At 39.1% G+C, this 18,547-nt stretch overlaps 1 protein-coding gene across 2 annotated transcripts in view; it reads left to right on the top strand.

Annotated features, from left to right (window-relative positions):
* The window catches only part of MED27 (mediator complex subunit 27), a 255,637-nt gene that overhangs the window by 94,698 nt on the left and 142,392 nt on the right, over positions 1-18,547 (top strand). For both annotated transcript variants that reach the window (XR_012897207.1, XM_075905682.1), the window contains exon 3: positions 6,432-6,562. Coding sequence is in view for 1 of the 2 variants with exons in the window: in XM_075905682.1 (XP_075761797.1) it covers positions 6,432-6,562 (131 nt within the window). In the remaining variant the exon portion in view is untranslated. The remainder of the gene's footprint in view (positions 1-6,431; positions 6,563-18,547) is intronic.

Below are 18,547 nucleotides of genomic sequence, written 5' to 3'. Positions count from 1 at the left end.
TTAGGTATGCAAGCACAGTTAGCTAAACTACCTTATCCTGGGAGACCGTCTTGGTTATGACAATCTTGCTGCTCACTGAGATGGATGGCCACTCATGCGGTTCACTCATTAGCCTAGATTATCCATCGTTGCCATGTATAATAGTGCTACTGAGAGCAAAATAAAGGCTTTGAGCTATTGCATGCCAAAGTGAACAAATGGAGGTTGGACAATCCATAAACTAACAGAATAATACTTTGTGAAATGTACGTATATTTTGCACTGTCTTAAACGTTATTTCACCCTGTGATTAAAGACAGCCTAATTACCCATTGTTGTCAGCTTTCACAAATTTGTTTTGAATCTTATGTTGTTTGATGTCTTTCTTTAAAGATCATTTTCCAGGAGTCAGGTGACTGCAGGAGAAGCTCATCTTTTTTAAAGAGAATTTCTATCCCTTGTGGTTGCCTAGAAATCCTTGAAAGCACTTTCAAGGCACAGAGATGAAAAGTCAAATGAAAAAGACAATAGTTTTAAAAAAAAGAAAAAGAAAAAAAAGAAAATAAACTTGATTTTTTTAAAAGTCTGATTCATTACTTTTGAATCATTTTGGTGACATTAGTGGTTTATATTCAGTCTACCGGCTAATTCCTATACAGAAAATTTCTGAAAATAGAATGGCAAGCAATTTTTTAAATTAGTTCCTACAATAACTGAACTGTGATAATTTTATGCGGGGAAAAAGGAACTTTCTAGAAAGCTCATGAAACTAATAGGGATGTTAGCCTGGGCTCATCGGTTAACCCACATGGTTACATCCCTTCAGCTCCCCGCTGCCCCTGTATCAGAGGCAGGGAAGGGGAGGGAGGAGCTGGTGCTCATGGGGCGCTGTCTTTTAAGCTTTTCAACTTTTTTAGCTTTTAACCCAGCTCCCCGTGGGCACTGGCGCCTGTGGAGCTGCCTGCCCCCTCATGCTGCTGGCTCGGATACAGAGACTGCAGCACGGGAGGTGGAGCTGTTGCATGCAGGGAGCTGGCTCCTGCAGAGTCAGCAGAGCGGGGTCAGGCCGGAGCTGGTACTTTTTTTGGGGGAGGCCATTTAAAAAACAGCTCCCCATGAGTACCGATTCCCATGGAGCCTCCTCCTCCCCTATGCTTCTGCCTCTGATAGAAACATCACGGGGCACTGGGGAGTCTGGCAGGAGCCAGTACATGTGGGAAGCTGGCTCCCCATGCGTGCCAGCTCCCATGGAGCCACCTGTTCCTCCCCCCCCCCCCCCCCATGCTGCTTCTTCTGTATCCGAGGCAACAGTCTGGGGGAGGGAGGGTCTGTGTGCCTGCCCTCTGCATGTGAATGTGTAACTACTGGAAATTTCAGTGATTACATTCACAAAAATATTATTTTGAAAAGCAGAGAACTATTATAGAACTTTTTATGGTCCTCCATTTTGAAATGAGAGTTGCTGTCATGGAACTTTAGGAGGTATATGTGTGCATTGTAAGTGTACATTTATGTATATATACCATATTATCTATTGTATGTATTACCATATTTTCCGGCGTATAAGGCGACTGGGCATATAAGACGATCCCCTAATTTTCCAGTTAAAACATAGGTTTTGGCCTATACTCGCCATATAAGACTACCCCCCCTTCTGAGGCAACACCATTTAATAACATCAGATTTGATTTAAATAATTTTAATTAAAATGGTTTTGACTTACCGGTACTTAAAATCCTTCAAAATCCTCATCATGTTCATCCTCTGACATCATAAGTCATCAATGACATCTTGTGGTACATTTGTAAGACAGTCATCATATGGATCTAATTCCGAATCAGATGGTGTGGCTTCAGCTTCGGCTTCCCCTTCATCTTGCCACAAGAAGTCGTCCTCCATACCATCCAAAGAATTTGATATGCCACACTTCTTGAAAGACTTGATTACTGTTTCTGCATCAATATCATTCCAGGCTTTTATGACAAAGTTACACAAAATATCCAATTGTGGCGCACGCATGTTTCCTCCTTTTGTGAATGATTTTTCGCCGCTAACCATCCACTCATTCCACTGTTCTCGAATGCGATCTTTAAATGACTTGTTTAGGCATACATCCAGTGGCTGTACCAATGATGTCAATCCTGCAGGAATAACTGCCGCATCTGTGTTTATTCTTGCCAGCCTTTTCTTTGTGCTGGTAGTTAAATGAGCCCTGAACATATCCCACACCAGTAGGCTACGTTCTTGACGAAGTCCACCTGGTCGCCTACTCCATATATTATCAAGCCATAGCGTTACCCCTTCTTCATCCATCCAGCCTTTTTCATTCACATGTACAAAAACTCCAAGAGGGAACTTGATTTTCGGCATTGTTTTTCTTTTAAAAATAATCATTGGTCTTAGTTTGGCGCCATCAGCTGTACATGCTAGTACCACTGTAAAACTGGACTTCTCATGTTCTGTTGCTTTAATTAACACTGTTTTTGCACCTTTTGGATTAACAGTTTTATTTCCAACCATATCGAAATTCATAGGAGTTTCATCCATATTTCCGATCTGACTTAACGCATAGCCATGTTTCTTGCACTGTTGTAATACATATCGATGGAAAAGACTTACTTTGCCGTCAAGATCTGCTGGTAATTTTTGTGCAATTTTGGTCTTTTGCCTAGTACCAGATTATGCCTTTCCAAGAACCTAGTACACCAGGATACAGTGGCCTTAAATCCTTTGTTGTGATCTGGGTTAGATTTGGCCCACTGAAGTGCAAACATACGTATTTTGTTTCGTGTCACTACATAACCATATTGACGATGCTCATGCACCATGTCTGCTACGTGCTTTTCAAGTTCTGACCAATGTGGGGTGCCTCTTCTTAATGCACACATACTACTTGGCATACTCTTTAATGCATCTTCATTTGCTTTCCAGTCTCGGACCATCTTTTCTGTTACTCCATATTGACTTGCAGCAGCACAGTTATTATGTTCCTTGGCAAAGTTTACAACTTTCAGCTTGAAACTGGCTTCAAATTTCCTTCTTCTTGCTGGAGCCATGATGGGGTCTTTTCTACCAGCCATTTGTTGTACACCTACTTACAGAACGTCCCTAATCTTTTAGGCCGCTGGATGTGCGGTAATACAGTACTGTAGCTTCAGCTACCTACAGAACGTCCCTGTGCTGATACTGTATGTACCACGCTGAACCAGTCCCGGCAAGCGGTGTATTCTATTAATGCATACAAAGCCTGCTCGGATTTGCTGAGTCAGAGAGGCGGGCTATTACAACCTTTGCCAATCCGAGCAGGCTTTGTATGCATTAATAGAATACACCGCTTGCCGGGATTGGCTCAGCGTGGTACATACAGTATCAGCACAGGGACGTTCTGTATGTAGCCGAAGCTACAGTATGTTTATACCCGGCGTATAAGACGACCCCCGATTTTTGGGGGATATTTTTTAGCATAAAAAGTCGTTTTATACGCCGGAAAATACGGTAACTTTCATCCCTGTATTTGTGAATAGTTATGTATTGGAATTACCTTCAGTCTTGGTTCTGTTATTCAGAACCTGTGACTAGGGAAACATTTTCCCCAGTCTTTTTGGTTCAAAAATGAGTTGTTCACACTAGTGTATGTGATGCTTAAATAATATATAAATGCAATTGGATTGGAACTGTCAGTCAGTTTTATTAACTTTGACCCTTTCTCTCATTAGAAAGATGTTTTTTAAATATTTAATGGGCCTCTATAGATTTGACAGTTGGGTCTGTGTTCCTGGAAGCATAGAATGGTTGATGTGTGTGTAATATAATATACCTAATTAACAAAAGTCACTGAATTACTGGGAACCAGCCTTCAAGGATATAGTTTGTTTTCTGGAATAATAATTTTTAAAAAAATGGTACACACTTTTCTTGTACATGGCCCGTAAGTGTGTAATACAACAGGAGGTCTCTGAATAGTATCCTATTTTAAAATGGTAATAGGGTTGCCAGGTGTTCGGTTCTGAACTGGACAGTCCAGTATTTGAGCTTTCTGTCTGGGAAACAAATTGAGAAAATATAAATATCTGGTATTTTCTAAATAAGATGTAGTGTAGATTGTGATGTAATGTCAGGTGTGTCTGGTATTTTTGTTGAAACCATCTGGCAACCCTAAATGGTAATGCGTAAGAATTAATCTGTAATAGTACCATTTTCTGCTCTGTCTTTTGAACAGGTGGCCAAAATGATTTCATTTGGGTAAAATACCTGTTGTGCCACTCTGCACAGTGAGCATAACTCTTCCAGAGTGTGTCAGCAGGGATAAAATGGCTGAGTTTGCACTGAGCGTAATAAGTTGCAATGAAGAAGAGGAAAGGGAATGTTCTTAGAGCCAAGAAGAGGTGTCCTGACAAACTATCTTTCTCTTTAAGTCCATAAAGCATTGTGCATATTGCATTCATTTCAAATTCTGGTAGTGGAGATTGAAAACTAATCCCCTGACATTTTGAAACATTGTCTTTCAAACTTGTAATGTCCCTTTCATTCATTGATTTCCCATTTTAGAAATTTGTAGGAGAGAAACAAATTTGAACAAAATTCATTGGTCTGAGATGAGTTTAGAGCAATATCATATCGCTCCTTTTCACTAGCTGAGAGTAGTTCTGCTTTTATTAAGACTGCTATACATCTTTGTCTGTGTCATAGTGCTGTATAAATCACATAGCAAATCGACCAAGTAAATCAGGAAGCTGTTAAAAAGCAATATGGATGCTCTAAACACTGACATTTAAGTCTTATTGGCTCACTCGCTAGCTTCATTCATTTTTATAGCAGTTTTCAAGGAGATAATTTCAATTGGTATTTTCTCATTTTCAGTCAGTACACTGTAGAATGGTGGTATGTAAGTGGATTTTATTTTTTGAGCATTGTTAGGTTATGCCTAGGGCCATACCAAATTCATGGTCTGTTTTGCTAAATTTCACAAAGGATTTAAAAACAACATAAGTTTAATGATTTCAGCTATTCAAATCTGAAATTCCACAGTGGTGGTGTTATAAGGGTCTAGCCCAAAAAGGAGTGTCTCAGGATTATTGTATGGGAGATTGCAGTATTGCTACCCTTACTTCTGAGGTAGTGCTGGTGACAGCACTGTCTTCAGAGCTGGGGAGTAGCAGCTGCTGTCTGGAATCCCAGCTCTGAAGGTACAGTTACTGTGAACAGCAGTGCAGAAGTAAGTAATGGTACAGGATTGCTACCCTTCTGTGCTGAGGCCTCCAAAACTGGGCCCTCAGCACCTGCTGTTCTCTGACTGCCCAGATTTGAAAGCAGCGCAGAAATAAAGGGGGCAATAGCGCAACACCCACTAAAATAACTTGCAACATCTCCCTCCCACAACTCCCTTTTGGGTCAGAAAGCCCCCAATTTGAGAGACATTGGTTTTCCCCATTAAATCTCTAAAGTGTAGAGTAAGAGCACACAAAAGATTAGATTTCGTTGAGGGATACCAGATTTCACGGACCATGGTACATTTTTCATTACTGAATTTGAAGGACCCAAGTTATGGCCTGGATGCTATGACTTTTGTATGTGGTAGTCATGTGTTTAGTTTCCCTAAATTGTAAAATAGCTGACCTCTTCCAAACAAATGTACAGACACTTTCACAAAACATGGATACAGAACTGCTGATATAGAAGGAATTCCATTTGACTAAAATTGAATAAAGATCTGGTACTTGACACTACAGAGAGAGATCTCCCGGATTCGATTTAGAGGGTTTTAAGGGGGTTAAGAAGCAGGTAATTGACTAATCATGTACACAATTAGTTGATAATTAATTTGCTGCTCAGATGTAGTAGGAATTGGGAGAAATTGGCTGCCTCTGGATTTAGATCAACTTGGACACTATACTATCCTTAATTAATTTGCATCTGTAACTTATTAAACACTACAGTTTTTAATGAAGACTCGCCTAAAAGTGTTGTCTAGCAGAAATTACAATATTGGTCACAGATAATTCACATAGATAAAGCCGCCTATAAAACTAGTATGGTGACTTCAGATAGGAAGAAAATTCAGAATGCCTGGTTGTTGGTAAGAGAGAATGTTCTAGGGTTTTATGCACAATACTGGCTTTCAGAAGATATTGATTCTGTTACTGGGTTACCTGTGGAACTGCTATGTTATGTTGGCAAGCTACTGTGACAGTTTCCTTGTCTATAAAATAAAAATATCTACCTTCCTCATAGGCCTGTTATAAAGCATAAATTGAATTTAATGTTTATAAAGTTCTTGACTGGAAGGTGCTATAAAGTACGAAGTATTAGATACTGTCTAACTAGTAGCAAGTAACTTCTGTGTTACTAACGATGTAGGTGATAAAAGTTTGAAATGTACAGAATATTGCAGTTGGGCAAAGGGGAGGATTTTTAATGTACTGTCTCTTTGCTGATTTCACTTTACTCTTTAGTTGCAGTACCATGCAGGATTAGCATCTGGCCTTTTGAATCAACAGTCTTTGAAACGTTCAGCCAACCAGATGGGAGTATCTGCAAAACGGAGACCAAAAGCACAACCTACAACCCTTGTTTTACCACCTCAGTAAGTAATGAAACATTTTTTAGAGTGTTTATTGTATGATTTTTATTTTTAACTTAAAAAATTAACCTGGTAACAGTAAGAGGCTTTTGCTATGGGCTTGCTCTATAGAAGAACAATACAAGTAATTGGATAGGAACTCTGGGTACCATGAAAACAATGTATTGCTGCCTGTCATTCTTGCTGAATGTATTTTTGGATTTTATCAGCAAATCTGAATTACAGGACTTCTCCTTTCCAGCTGGCCTTAAGGTTGAGGGTGTGTATGTGTTTGTTTTCCCCAAGATCAGATTGACATTGAAGCAAGATTCTCAATTAACTGATCAGTGATTAGGAGATTTGAGTAGATCTTTTCAGAAAGTCCTATAAGACTGGAGCCAAGAACTCTCCGGTGCTAGTATTTTCTTAAAAAATGTCTGTTCTCTGTCCATCTGTTCACCATATGTTAATTTTTCATTGGATTGAAATCTTCTTTACCAGTGACAGGACACCTAGAAAATGTTTAAGGACATAGACTGCCTAGAGTGTTGATGTCTATGTTGTGATGCCAAAAACACTGACACCACAACTAGGCTTATACACAAGTAAACTGCTTAAAATATTTAGTTACATATAAGATGATGATGATGATGATTATTTATTATTATTATAGGAAATGAAGAGTTAAGTGATTATTCAGGATATTGAACATACTTGTAGACTGCTGCCTTTCACACAGAACAAGATCCACTGGTGTATGATCCATTGCATTACCGACTATGGATTTTTTTAGTATAATCTGTATCTCTGTTGACACTGAAGTCTGCAGCTCTGAGTTTGTGCTGGACCCAAAGGGAATCCAAGCTTTCTTAAGATAAAGTGACATGAGAACAAAGTGCAGTCAGCAAAGTTTTCTCTTTGTATGGTATCTTCAAACACCTAGTGATCCAAAATCTATAAACTATTGTATTTCCTTACCAATATATCAATAACAGCATGGGTAAAAAGGCCTTGTTAGCAAGATTACATGATAAAGGGCCAAACATCACTCTTTTATCTCAGTGTAACTCTATTTAATGTCAGTGATAACTTGGGTAGACTTTGATTGAAAGTGTGCTTTTCTTTGACAGATGAGTTAAATTTATTGGTAACACAATATTCTGACCCATGAACAATAATTCTGGTAGAGAGCGACAGATTCCATTTTTAACAGTTGTACATGGACCAGAGTATTGATACCAATTCTTTCAACTTTATTATGATTCTTGTGATTTTTTTTTGGTGTTTTTGCCTGCAGAAGTTCTAGCTTCTGAAATCCTATAGGAAAATCTCAGCTTTGTTTTTTTTTAAACTTTCATGGTTGCAAAGGAAAGCCTGAAAATGTAGCCATCATATATTATGGGTAGAATACATCTTAGTGAAGTAAGTGAACTCTTAATTACAGTCACTATTATTTGTTCATTACTTTATTGCCACATTCAGCATCACTCTGGTGGAAAATATACTCTCTAAGGGTCAGTGAACTATATTTCTCTTCTTCTCCACTTTACTTTCCCCTCCTCTTCCTTCATTAGCATTTTGTTTAGCATTTCTGTTCTCTCCCTTTTTCCTGTTCTTATGTCACTTGTCATTTCTTCTTTCTGAATTGTCTTCCTGCATCAACTTCCAATTTACATACTCTTACTCTTAGGCTTTACTTCCACTTCTGTCCCATTCTGCAACTAAAATATGCATAAAAAAGTTACAAAAGTATAAACATTATCATTAGGTTTCAGAATTAACATGTCAGTGACATTATTGATAGCAGGAAAGTTCACTTCTTGCAGGATGTCTGCAGAGTCATAAGAATAATCATACTGGGTCAGATCAAAGGTCCATCTAGTCCAGTATCCTGTCTTCAAACAGTGGCCAATACCAGATGCCTACCAAGTTTCTGTGATGCCTATCATTTCAATGTCCTCCTTTAAAATGAGGCACTCTAGTTCACCCACCTTATTATTTAGACTTTTAACGTTTGTGTATAAGCGCTTTAATGATTTGTTACTATTTATCTGTCTGCCATTTCCTGAGTATTGTATCTATTATACTTGATTCAAGTCTTAAGGGCTAGACATTTGTTGTTTTGTTAATGGAATTTGGGTATATGCAAGTTCTAAACACTTCCCATGGACCGCATACGTTCATCATGAGGGCTGGATCAGGCCCATTAATTGGATGTCTAACTTCTCTGACCAGTGATGAGAACAGAATTTTGCAAGTTTAAGAGGTGTTTGATTTGTTGGCAACTAGGTGGAGTTACCTGGTGTTGCTCGGTCCCGCTCCCCCCCGTGACCAGCTCTGCTTCCTGCTGGTTGCCCCTCCCTCCCCCTCCAGCCCTGCTGCTCCCTCCCCCCACCAGTTCTGCTTCCCGCCCCCCCCTTCCTCCCGGATGGTTCCTCCCTCCCGTTCCTGATCAGATGTGTCCGTTTTGGGGTTTTTTTAGACTACCTGGTAATCGTAGCTGCGGGGGGCAGGGCGGGTGCCCGAGCTGTTGTGCACGTGGGGGTAGGGCGAGTCCCGGATGGCACTGGGAACCGCAGGCAGTGGACACGTGACCTAGGATAGGTGGGGCTGCCCCTGCAGTGCAGCGCGGCGGGTTATTTTTTATTTTTACAGGTTGAGATCAGGCTGATCAGGTCCAAAAATACCTTTAAAACCTTCTCCTGGAGGAAAGGTTGTCCCATGTAAAGTTTGGTTGTGGTAGGTCTCATAGTGTCCAAGTTATTAGAGCACAAACATACAGACATTCTCCTTTATATATTAGATTTGGAAGATGGAGCTGTTTAAAATTGTGGCTTGCAGAACAGTAATAACTTGGGAACATCTCTTATCCAGATTCTTTCCTGTGTGTGATTACTGATTTAGGGTCAACAAAATAAACAGCAGCAATTGAAGAATTACTGAGATGAAAAGGATACATTATTAATACTTTTCAGTTGCATTGTGAAAGTTTCCTCTGTTATCTTTCCAGGTGCCCAAATGTTCTCAGGATTTTTTTGTTTGGTTGGTGGTTGTTTTTTTGGGGGGAAGGGGGGGGAGAGAAGAGAGTAAGGAGGAAGCATACTCAAATATGTTGCATATTGGGAGATCAGTTAAAGTCACAGTTGTATGCATAACAGCTGTGGTGTTATTGCAGACAATCTGCAGTCATCCTGGTTTCTGTAATAGTGAACACATAATTACATTTCCATGGATTAAAATGACTACGTGTGGAGCTACATCAATTAATCAATATTTGATGTGCTTGTTCTCTCTCATATTTTTGTTTTTACAGTCCATGTTTATACTCGGATACAAGATATCATATTAAACATAACAATGAAGTGACAAATAGCTTATTTTATCACAGTTGTGCTATAGTTTCATACATATGAGTTCTCCCTTCTCCTTTTTCCTCATTCCTCATAACAGCAGAAGTAGCATGAGAAAAATTTGCAGCAAAAACAAGATGTTTCCTTGAAAAGGCTTTTTAGGAAATAAAGAATACTTCCCACCACTTTGCTATTATTTATGCTATGGAAATTCAGATATGTTGTATCTATTGTATATTTGACCAATAAGCACTCTTTTTATTTTGGCAAATATTCTTGTTTCATCAAAAATATTAAATTAAATTAAATTATATTAAATTAAATTGCAGACCTTTAGTAGCATTAAGGTTTTAGTAACAATAAAATATCGTCCAGAGCAACAGTATTACCTAAAGATTTTTAGTTGCAAGGGGAGGAGATGAAACTAGCTGTCACTTAAGTTTGTTTTTTCAGGTCTTCAAATCTAAGTTGGAACAGACGGCAACACAGTAGTTTATTTGGAGTATGCAATCTGGTAGAACAAGCCACAGCATTCTTATCAGTGGTGTCCAAGGCATGAAGGCATCCAAGAAATGGAGTAATTTTGCAGTCCTCAACAGTATGCATCATGGTTTGTGGCTGCCCACATTGACATAGTCAACTGTCCCTAAAACATCATTGAAATTCCATTGAAGCACAAATTCCATGCCCAGTATGAAACCAGTTCAGAGTGCTCCATTGCCTTTGCAGTAAATCAAACCCTGGTTAATGTTGAATGGGGTCTGAGACAAGATAATTATTTGTCACTTTCCCTGTAGACCATAAAGCTCAACATGCATCCTCTACTGTAAATTTCTCACATGATAAATTTTTCTGCAATGGGCAGCATGAGACAGACAGCCATGTGAAGTATTAAATTAATGGTAGATGTGTCATATCACACAGTTTTGTCATGAACTTTGTTATACTTTCCTCTCTACATCAGTCATTTTTTGTATGAAATGAGCAAGCCCATATTTGAACGCATTACTTGCCATTGAATAACTGCATGCCAAAGAGTGTGCAACATTTGGTGCCCCGTGTCATTCAGTTCAGTTTTCCAAGCAGGTTGTTGCAGATTTTGACCTTAGCTGCATTCTTTGTAAGATGGGCGTGATATTTATTTATTTTATTTAAAATATTTTGATCCTGCCCCTCTATTTAAAATATTCAAGGTGGCTTACAAAATTTAAAAAAACACAATAAATAAATTATATATATAAAGTAAAATACAGGACCCGGGGGGGAGGGGGAGGAGGGAAGGGGACATAAAACCTGCTAAAACACCTCAAAAGGAGGTGCGCCACACACACACACATCATAAAAGCACAGATAAAAAGGGTGGCCTTGGCCTGGTGCTGACACAGTACCAATGTTGGCACCAGGTGACTGTCCCAGGGGAGAGAATTCCATAGCCTAGGGGCAAAGGCTGAGAAGGCCCTGCTCCACATAGATGTCAACTTATCTGCATAAGTGGAAGAACACGGAGCAGAGCCTCTCCAGCAGTGCTTTATCTAAGCGCTTTATCCAAGATGACATCTCAGTGTAGTAGGCGTGAATCACGCTTTGCTCACTGGCCATTCAAAACTGTGCTCTTTGCACATTTGTGCATTATGTAAGTGTAAAACACTTGACAATCTTATTTCACTTGGTACTAGGAACCACCGATGACAAAATTGACTAGTTGCCATATTTGCATCCCAAATACATTCTAATATGTCAAAGGTGTGTGACTGAGTGCTGAGGCATATGTTTGTCTGCAGAAACGAACTTGAGACCAGGTTTATGGTAGGTCATTTAAATATAAATTGAGCAACATTGGAAGTTATGTTGATCCTTGTGGGAGGCTGTTGTTCTGTTGTCTCCAAGCTCTTGTTTTATCATTAATATGCACAATGAAATTGTAGTTTCTCAAACAGAAGCATTGCACATATTAACTAACTTGGCAGAGTTCTAGACAATTTCACCATGTGTCAAACCATATTGCATTCTGGTCAGATCAAGAAAAACAGAACTTGTCTTCAGCTTATGTTGGAATCCATTTGTGATGAAAATTGTAAGTGCTGGCACTTGATCGCATGTACTATGACCGTAGTGAAAATCAGCTTGCTCTGTTCCCAGACATGCCTTCCACAGATGCTGAAATTCTTTGCAAAATTGGATGCTTAAGTATCTTTTAAAGTGGATGCTTAGGAGAGAAATTGTCCGTAGCTCAAAGGCAAGTGTAGGTCTTTCCCAGGTTTCAACAAGGCAGTGACCTTTGCTTGGTTCTAGAATCTAGGCAGTCTAGATTCCCACAGAACCATGTTGAAATACCAGTCTAGCCCTTCCTGAGCACAAGCACCCAGATGGTTTGTGACAGAAAAGGAATGCAACAAAATAATTTTCTGAAGGCCTTTCATGGTGGCATTGTATCTCAAAGGCTAATCACATCTAATTAGTTCATAGCAAATGTAGCATCTACACTCCCTTGTGAAGCTGGCAGTTCAAAACTTGAATCTTCCAGATGTGGGTGGTGCATTGTGTTACCGCGCATCAAAAATAACTTATCTAAGGGTTTCTAAATTATTTTAGCAAGGTATATTTCAATCAAAATCTACTGCATATGTTTTTATGTCAGCATGTTTACTCAGTAACCCTTTCAGTCTTGTAAACCCTTATGTTTCTGGCATGCCACTGAGAAATTAATCTAAATATGTCTCCATAGTGCAGCTAAAAGTAGCTGATTAAAATATAGAGTAGTCCATTTATTTGAATCAGTTTTCATTAGAAAACTACCAGTAGAAAGAAGTAGTAATATTTTTTAGAGGAGCAAACAGTTGCAAAGAAAACAGAGTTGGTAGATTATTCATACTTTTCGACAATGTGAGTTTGGGCTGGACTGGTTTACTCTTAACATATTGAAGCATCAACATTACTTTTACGTGGTTATAAATTTGACTGAGAATGAGTGGTGTCAGAAGTTGAAGGTTTGTTTATTTAAAAGGAGGTATAGCCATGTATTTGTGCAACCATAATTTTTTTCTTATGGGAAACTTACAAACTTCTAGAAATCCCTACATTTAAAAGGCAGGCTACATACAATGTGAGGTAGAATGTAGGTGTTACCAGTTCTTCTTTGAGTTGTTGCAGATTCCATTCAAGTATGTGAAATCTATTTTTCAAACTTGCTGGTAAGTACATTTTAAAAGGACTAGTAAGTCTCTTCCCTCCTGTGAAAGAAACAGCGCCACTGTGCGACGTTAATTAAGTGCTAGTTGTTGTCGTGGATCTTCTGTTTGAGCACTTGATAACCTACTTTCTGTCCCACCTTTCTGAAAGGCAGCTTTATGCCTACATTAGTGTCACGACTTCACCTTACCCAAACATATATTAACCTGTATGCTAACCTTAACTGCAGTCAAATAGAGAGGAAAGCTTCTTCATACATTGAAAGTCAGATGATGTTTGGCATTCTACTTGGAAAGGACAAAGCTGTGTAGTAATTGATCTGGACTATGTCTTTTATGCAGCTCAAGTAAGGGGTTAGGCAGCTTCCATGCAGACAGTCTTTAAGTGGATTTCTTCCTACACTACTGCAGCATATGGAGTACCTCAGTATTCAGTAAATCAGCTCCAAGACTGGTAGCTCATTCAACTAGGTTCCAAGCCACTTTTGGTTTTGTTCCTCAGTGCTCCTTCTATAATAAAGCTCATGATACGATATATATATTTGTTTCTAAGGTGTCATAGGGCTACTCATTCTTTCTGTAATAGACATTTGCACAGCAGCCACATGGTATACAGATTTTGAGAAGGTTTTTTTACAACCAGTCTTGAGTTCATATTTGAGCCCCACCTCCTCCAGTTACAGCTTGTGAATCATCTGCATGAATGCATATGCATAAGAACCTGAAGGAGAAAAACAGTTGCAAACTATACTGTAATTGTTGCTCTTACAAGATGTGGGTTCAAGTGCATATTCTCATCATTGTCCTCTTCTGCATTGGCATCATTAGCTTTGACTCAGGTGTTCAGGAAGAGAGGTGGGCCAGGGGATGCTGCCCTTATACAGCCATGAGATGAGGCCTCTGGGCTAAAAGTCATGAGTTCCCCTGGACAGGTGCACTTAATGTATGAAGTGAAGGAGGTGGCAATATGTGCAGATGATACTAAACTGGAGAGGAATCACTTGATGATTACTTGTTTCTGTTCATTCCCTTTGGGGCATCTGGCATTGGCCACTATCAGAAGACAGAATACTGGGCTAAATGACCTTTGGTCTGACCCAGTATGGCTGCTGTTATGTAATCCTGGAGTGGTTTACACATCTACACCCACATCTCACAGAACTGTAATTAGTGGTAGTAGTAACTGCTTTTGCTCTGCTATAGTTGGTTGAGTCTTGACAAGAGGCTTCTAGTGTTTGCTTCACTAGCAGATTTCCGTGGCAATTGAGTGGGAGAGAAGGAGAAATGTTATGATGGTGATCCGTCCCTCTCTTCTTATACGAAAGATCTATAAAAGAAAATGGCTAGTGATGTGCTTCTTTCGCCTCTCTTCAGTTCTAAAATGATTTCTCTTCTTTCAACTAAGATGACACATTTTACTTTTTCTCTTTCTACTTCATTCAGCTCAAGAAATTAAGGACATTTTCAGAGATGCTCAGTTCCCAAGAAGACGACAGGACGTTAGATATACTCAGTATCTTTGAAAACCAGGACCACAATTCTAGTTTTTAAAAATCAGACAGAAAAGTGACTCTTGTTATGAGTTCTCTTGAAATTTAAAGTAATACTATAAATGGATAATGAAAGAACTTACATTGTAGTATTTCTTTTGAAATGATATGTTAAAAGTAAATTTTCACTCATTAAATTGAGTCCAAGGATCTCTAGTTCTGGAATCCACATGCACTGGCATGTGGAACTCAGTACTGCTGAAAGCAGTTAGACTTTGGAAGGTGCTGTATGCCAGAGCACAGCCCTGCTGAGAGCACAGCAGACACTCTGATGTGTTACTACACAGCTGAGAGAGAAAATCAGCATGAAACACTGATATGGTAAAGAGAGAACAGAGTAACCACCGTGAGCTCACTTCATTTGTTCTTGGAATTATATTTGTTGGCAAACACAGGGTGGAGCGGAGGGAGAGGACAGGAGGAAAATGTTAGTATGAACGAGATTTTTTTTTTTTAGTGGTATCAACTGAAGATTAGACCCAATAGCTTATATAGCATTATAGACAGTTATTTCTCAGTACTCCAGTTCTCTTCATTCCCACAGCTGGAACAGTAGCTGAAGTTTAAATTATTCTCTAATATAGGGGTTGATATTCTCACTACTCTGGGTATTTAGGGTCTTCCATTATGATATTTATAATATTAGGAAAATAGGTTTTTGGTTGTTCAGAACTCTTGTCCCATGGCTCAGTAAACAGAGAGGCATGAGTATAAATGCGTGTAGATTGCTCATTTTCTATTTCAGTAAAGGTCCAATATTTGTCTGGGCTAGAGCGCCACCAGTCCATTATTACTTTGTGCTGTCTAGGTTGATAGTACCATAGAATAATTGGAACAGTTAGTCTGCCTGCTTAATGGGTCTGTACATAGTATCTGCACTTATTCTTAATCTTTTCTTATTCCATGTACTAACAACATTCTGTGTATTTCCCAAACATTATTTTTAAAATGAGTTCAAAGTTTGTCCAAGCTGATAAAATTTTCCTAATTTATAAGGCCAGAAGAGACCATATGATCATGTAGTCTGACCTCTTGCATTTTATACAGACCATAAAATTACACAAAGTAATTCCTGGATTGAGCTCATAATTTCAGATTCCCAGCTAACTGTGATAGCTAATTTATAATCCTTGGGAAAAGGGATATTAATGTAAGGACTTCAATGAATCTTAACTAATAGTCTGAACGTTATTCCAACATTTATATCAGTCTGTAGAGAAGTCTGGTGTTTAGTCTCAGATTTTACTTTTGGAAAGGCTTCTTTTAAAACTATTTAAGAAGGAAAGAGCTAAAAGTCTGTGGCAGTGACTTTTCCTTTTTTATTTGTTTTCAAAAGTCATCCAAAGTTCTTTGTGCAGTTGTAAAATTCTCCTTTGCCCATACTGTCAGGGCTGTATTAAGTGACAATATTTGTTAAATACCACAGAGATGATATGCAATAAAGAATTAATCCTTAGGCCCATGTCTATACTTCTCTCCAGAAGAGTTAAAGTTGAGAATGTAATTAAAGATTAAAACACTGTTTGCATTCTGGAACATGGAGATGCCTTTTTGTACATGATAGGGAATTGCATTAATAAGGAAGAGATCAGTTTCCAATAACTTTCAATACTAGGAGCTCATTTAATATCCTCGGTCATGTTTAAGTTTCACCCAGTATTCCTTTAGCTTTACTCTTGCAAGACAGTAGGACTGGAGCTATAAAAGGATATGTGCTGCTCCAATTCAGTTACTCTTTTGCTTCCTAAATTAAGCTTTTTTTAATATGGAAAAGATTAAAAGTTAGGTCCTTATAGTGCAAGCCAGCCGTCATATACATGGAAAGGTTTAGTTACCTTTCAGTATATAAATCTTGCACTATTTAGCTATGTCATATACCTTAATATTTGGTGTCTTCATGAGTATACATAGTTCGAATGATGTTAAACTTTTTTTCTCATTCTCTTTGGTAAACAAACTAATTAATAACTACATTTTATTCATATGTTTTTGAAGCTATATTTTTTTAAATTGCAAGGCAGTACCATGGGATGAGGATACACTTTATTAATCATTAATTGGCACATTTACTTATATGTTCAAAAATATTTGTGCACCTTCATGATACATTTTGATAATTATATTCCTAAAATCACTCTGGAGGAGCCTGAATAGAAAGTGACTGCAAACCTTTTTGTGCTGATTATTGTTAAATACCTTTCTATTTTCACAAAAAAAGTTTGCAGACACAAACTAGTTTCACTGTGTCTTTTGTAAGTACCTTAGAATCTTAGAATACTAAAACAGGCAGGCACCTTGAGAGGTCATCGAGTCCAGTCCCCTGCCCTTATGGCAGGACCGAACACAGTCTAAACTATCCCTGATAGTTGTCCATCTAACCTGCTCTTAAATATCTACAGAGATGGAGATTTCACAACCTCCCTAGGGAATTTATTTCAGTGTTTAACCACCCTGACAGGAATTTTTTCCTAATGTCCAACCTAAATCTCTCTTGCTGAAGTTTTATCCATTGCTTCTTGTCCTATCATCCTATAAACACCCTTTTAGATACTTGAAAACTGCTATCCTGTCCCCTCTGTCTTCTCCTTTCCAAACTAAACAAGCCTGATTTTTCAGTCTTTCCTCATAGCTCATGTTCTCTAGACCTTTAGTCATTCTTGTTGCTCTTCTCTGGACTTTTTCCAATTTCTCCACATCTTTCTTGAAATGTGGTGCCCAGAACTGGACACAGTTGAGGCCTAATCAGTTCAGGGTAGAGTGGACAAATGACTTCTCATGTCTTGCTCACAACACTCCTGGTAATACATCCCAGAATCATGTTTGCTTTTTTTTGCAACAGTGTCACAATGTTGACCATCTTTAGCTTGTGGTCCACTATGACCACTGTGACGTAGTGGGGGTACCTGGCTGGTTTCTATGTTGCTGGCTCTGGGGTAACCCCCACTGGCTGCTGTGGGTACGACCCAGCAAAACAGGATGAGTCACTATGCAAACCAGTATGGCCAGATACCCCCCATGGAGAGGAACAAAGGAAGGTGGAATGTTACCCTGGCTGGGGGGCAGGGCTGGAAGAGTGTTAGTTAGTTGCTATCTGTGAGCGTGGAGGAGACAGCCTAGGGAGAGGGGCTGGAGTTTAGGGGCCCAGTCTCCCCCCAACTCAAGGGGGCCTGAGGCATCCTAGCCCAGCTCTGTGACCAGATTACATCTGTGCTGTGCTGTATCCTGGAGAGGCAATAAACTTCCTCTATTCCACCGGCTGGTGCGGTCTGTTTGTGCCATTTCGGGGTGCAGGAGACGGGGGACCCCCAACGCGCCGTCACAACCCCTAGATCCCTTTCTAAAGTACTCCTTCCTAGACAGTCGCTTCTCATTCTGTATGTGTGAAACTGTGAGCATTCCTTCCGAAGTGGAGTATTTTGCATTTGTCCTTATTAAACTTCATCCTATTTACCTCAGACCATTTCTCCAGTTTGTCCAGATCATTTTGAATTATGACCCTATCCTCCAAAGCACTTGCAACCTAATTTCAAAACTGCCTTTCAGCAGAGGTTTTGTCATTGTAGGCTTTTACTGAGCTAGAAAAAGATCTGTCACTGGATGCATAGAGAGTAGAACCGAGTTTCAGATTTTCATGTGTCCACTGGACTTTCAGATTGGTGAACAGGTGTAAATGTGTGAAGTAACCACATGAGTGTAACCTTTCCATGTGATAGTGGGCGAAAAAAAGTTATTTAGGAATTTCAAACTGTCAGTATGTCCATATATTACATGACATATGGCAAATGGAACAAAGACATATCACTCACTGAATCATGCTTCACATATACCTCTTTCAGTAGTTAGAAGGTAAAATGCACTTTGATTTCATACTTGTTAAATGGAGAAGTTATCACTGGTATGTACAGATAGCTTTTAGTGGAT

This window comes from Pelodiscus sinensis, chromosome 22 (genome assembly GCF_049634645.1).
Source record: "Pelodiscus sinensis isolate JC-2024 chromosome 22, ASM4963464v1, whole genome shotgun sequence".
Lineage (NCBI taxonomy): Eukaryota > Metazoa > Chordata > Testudines > Trionychidae > Pelodiscus > Pelodiscus sinensis.
Note: the sequence above shows the minus strand (reverse complement) of the source record. Positions and strands in the feature narration are given on the sequence as shown.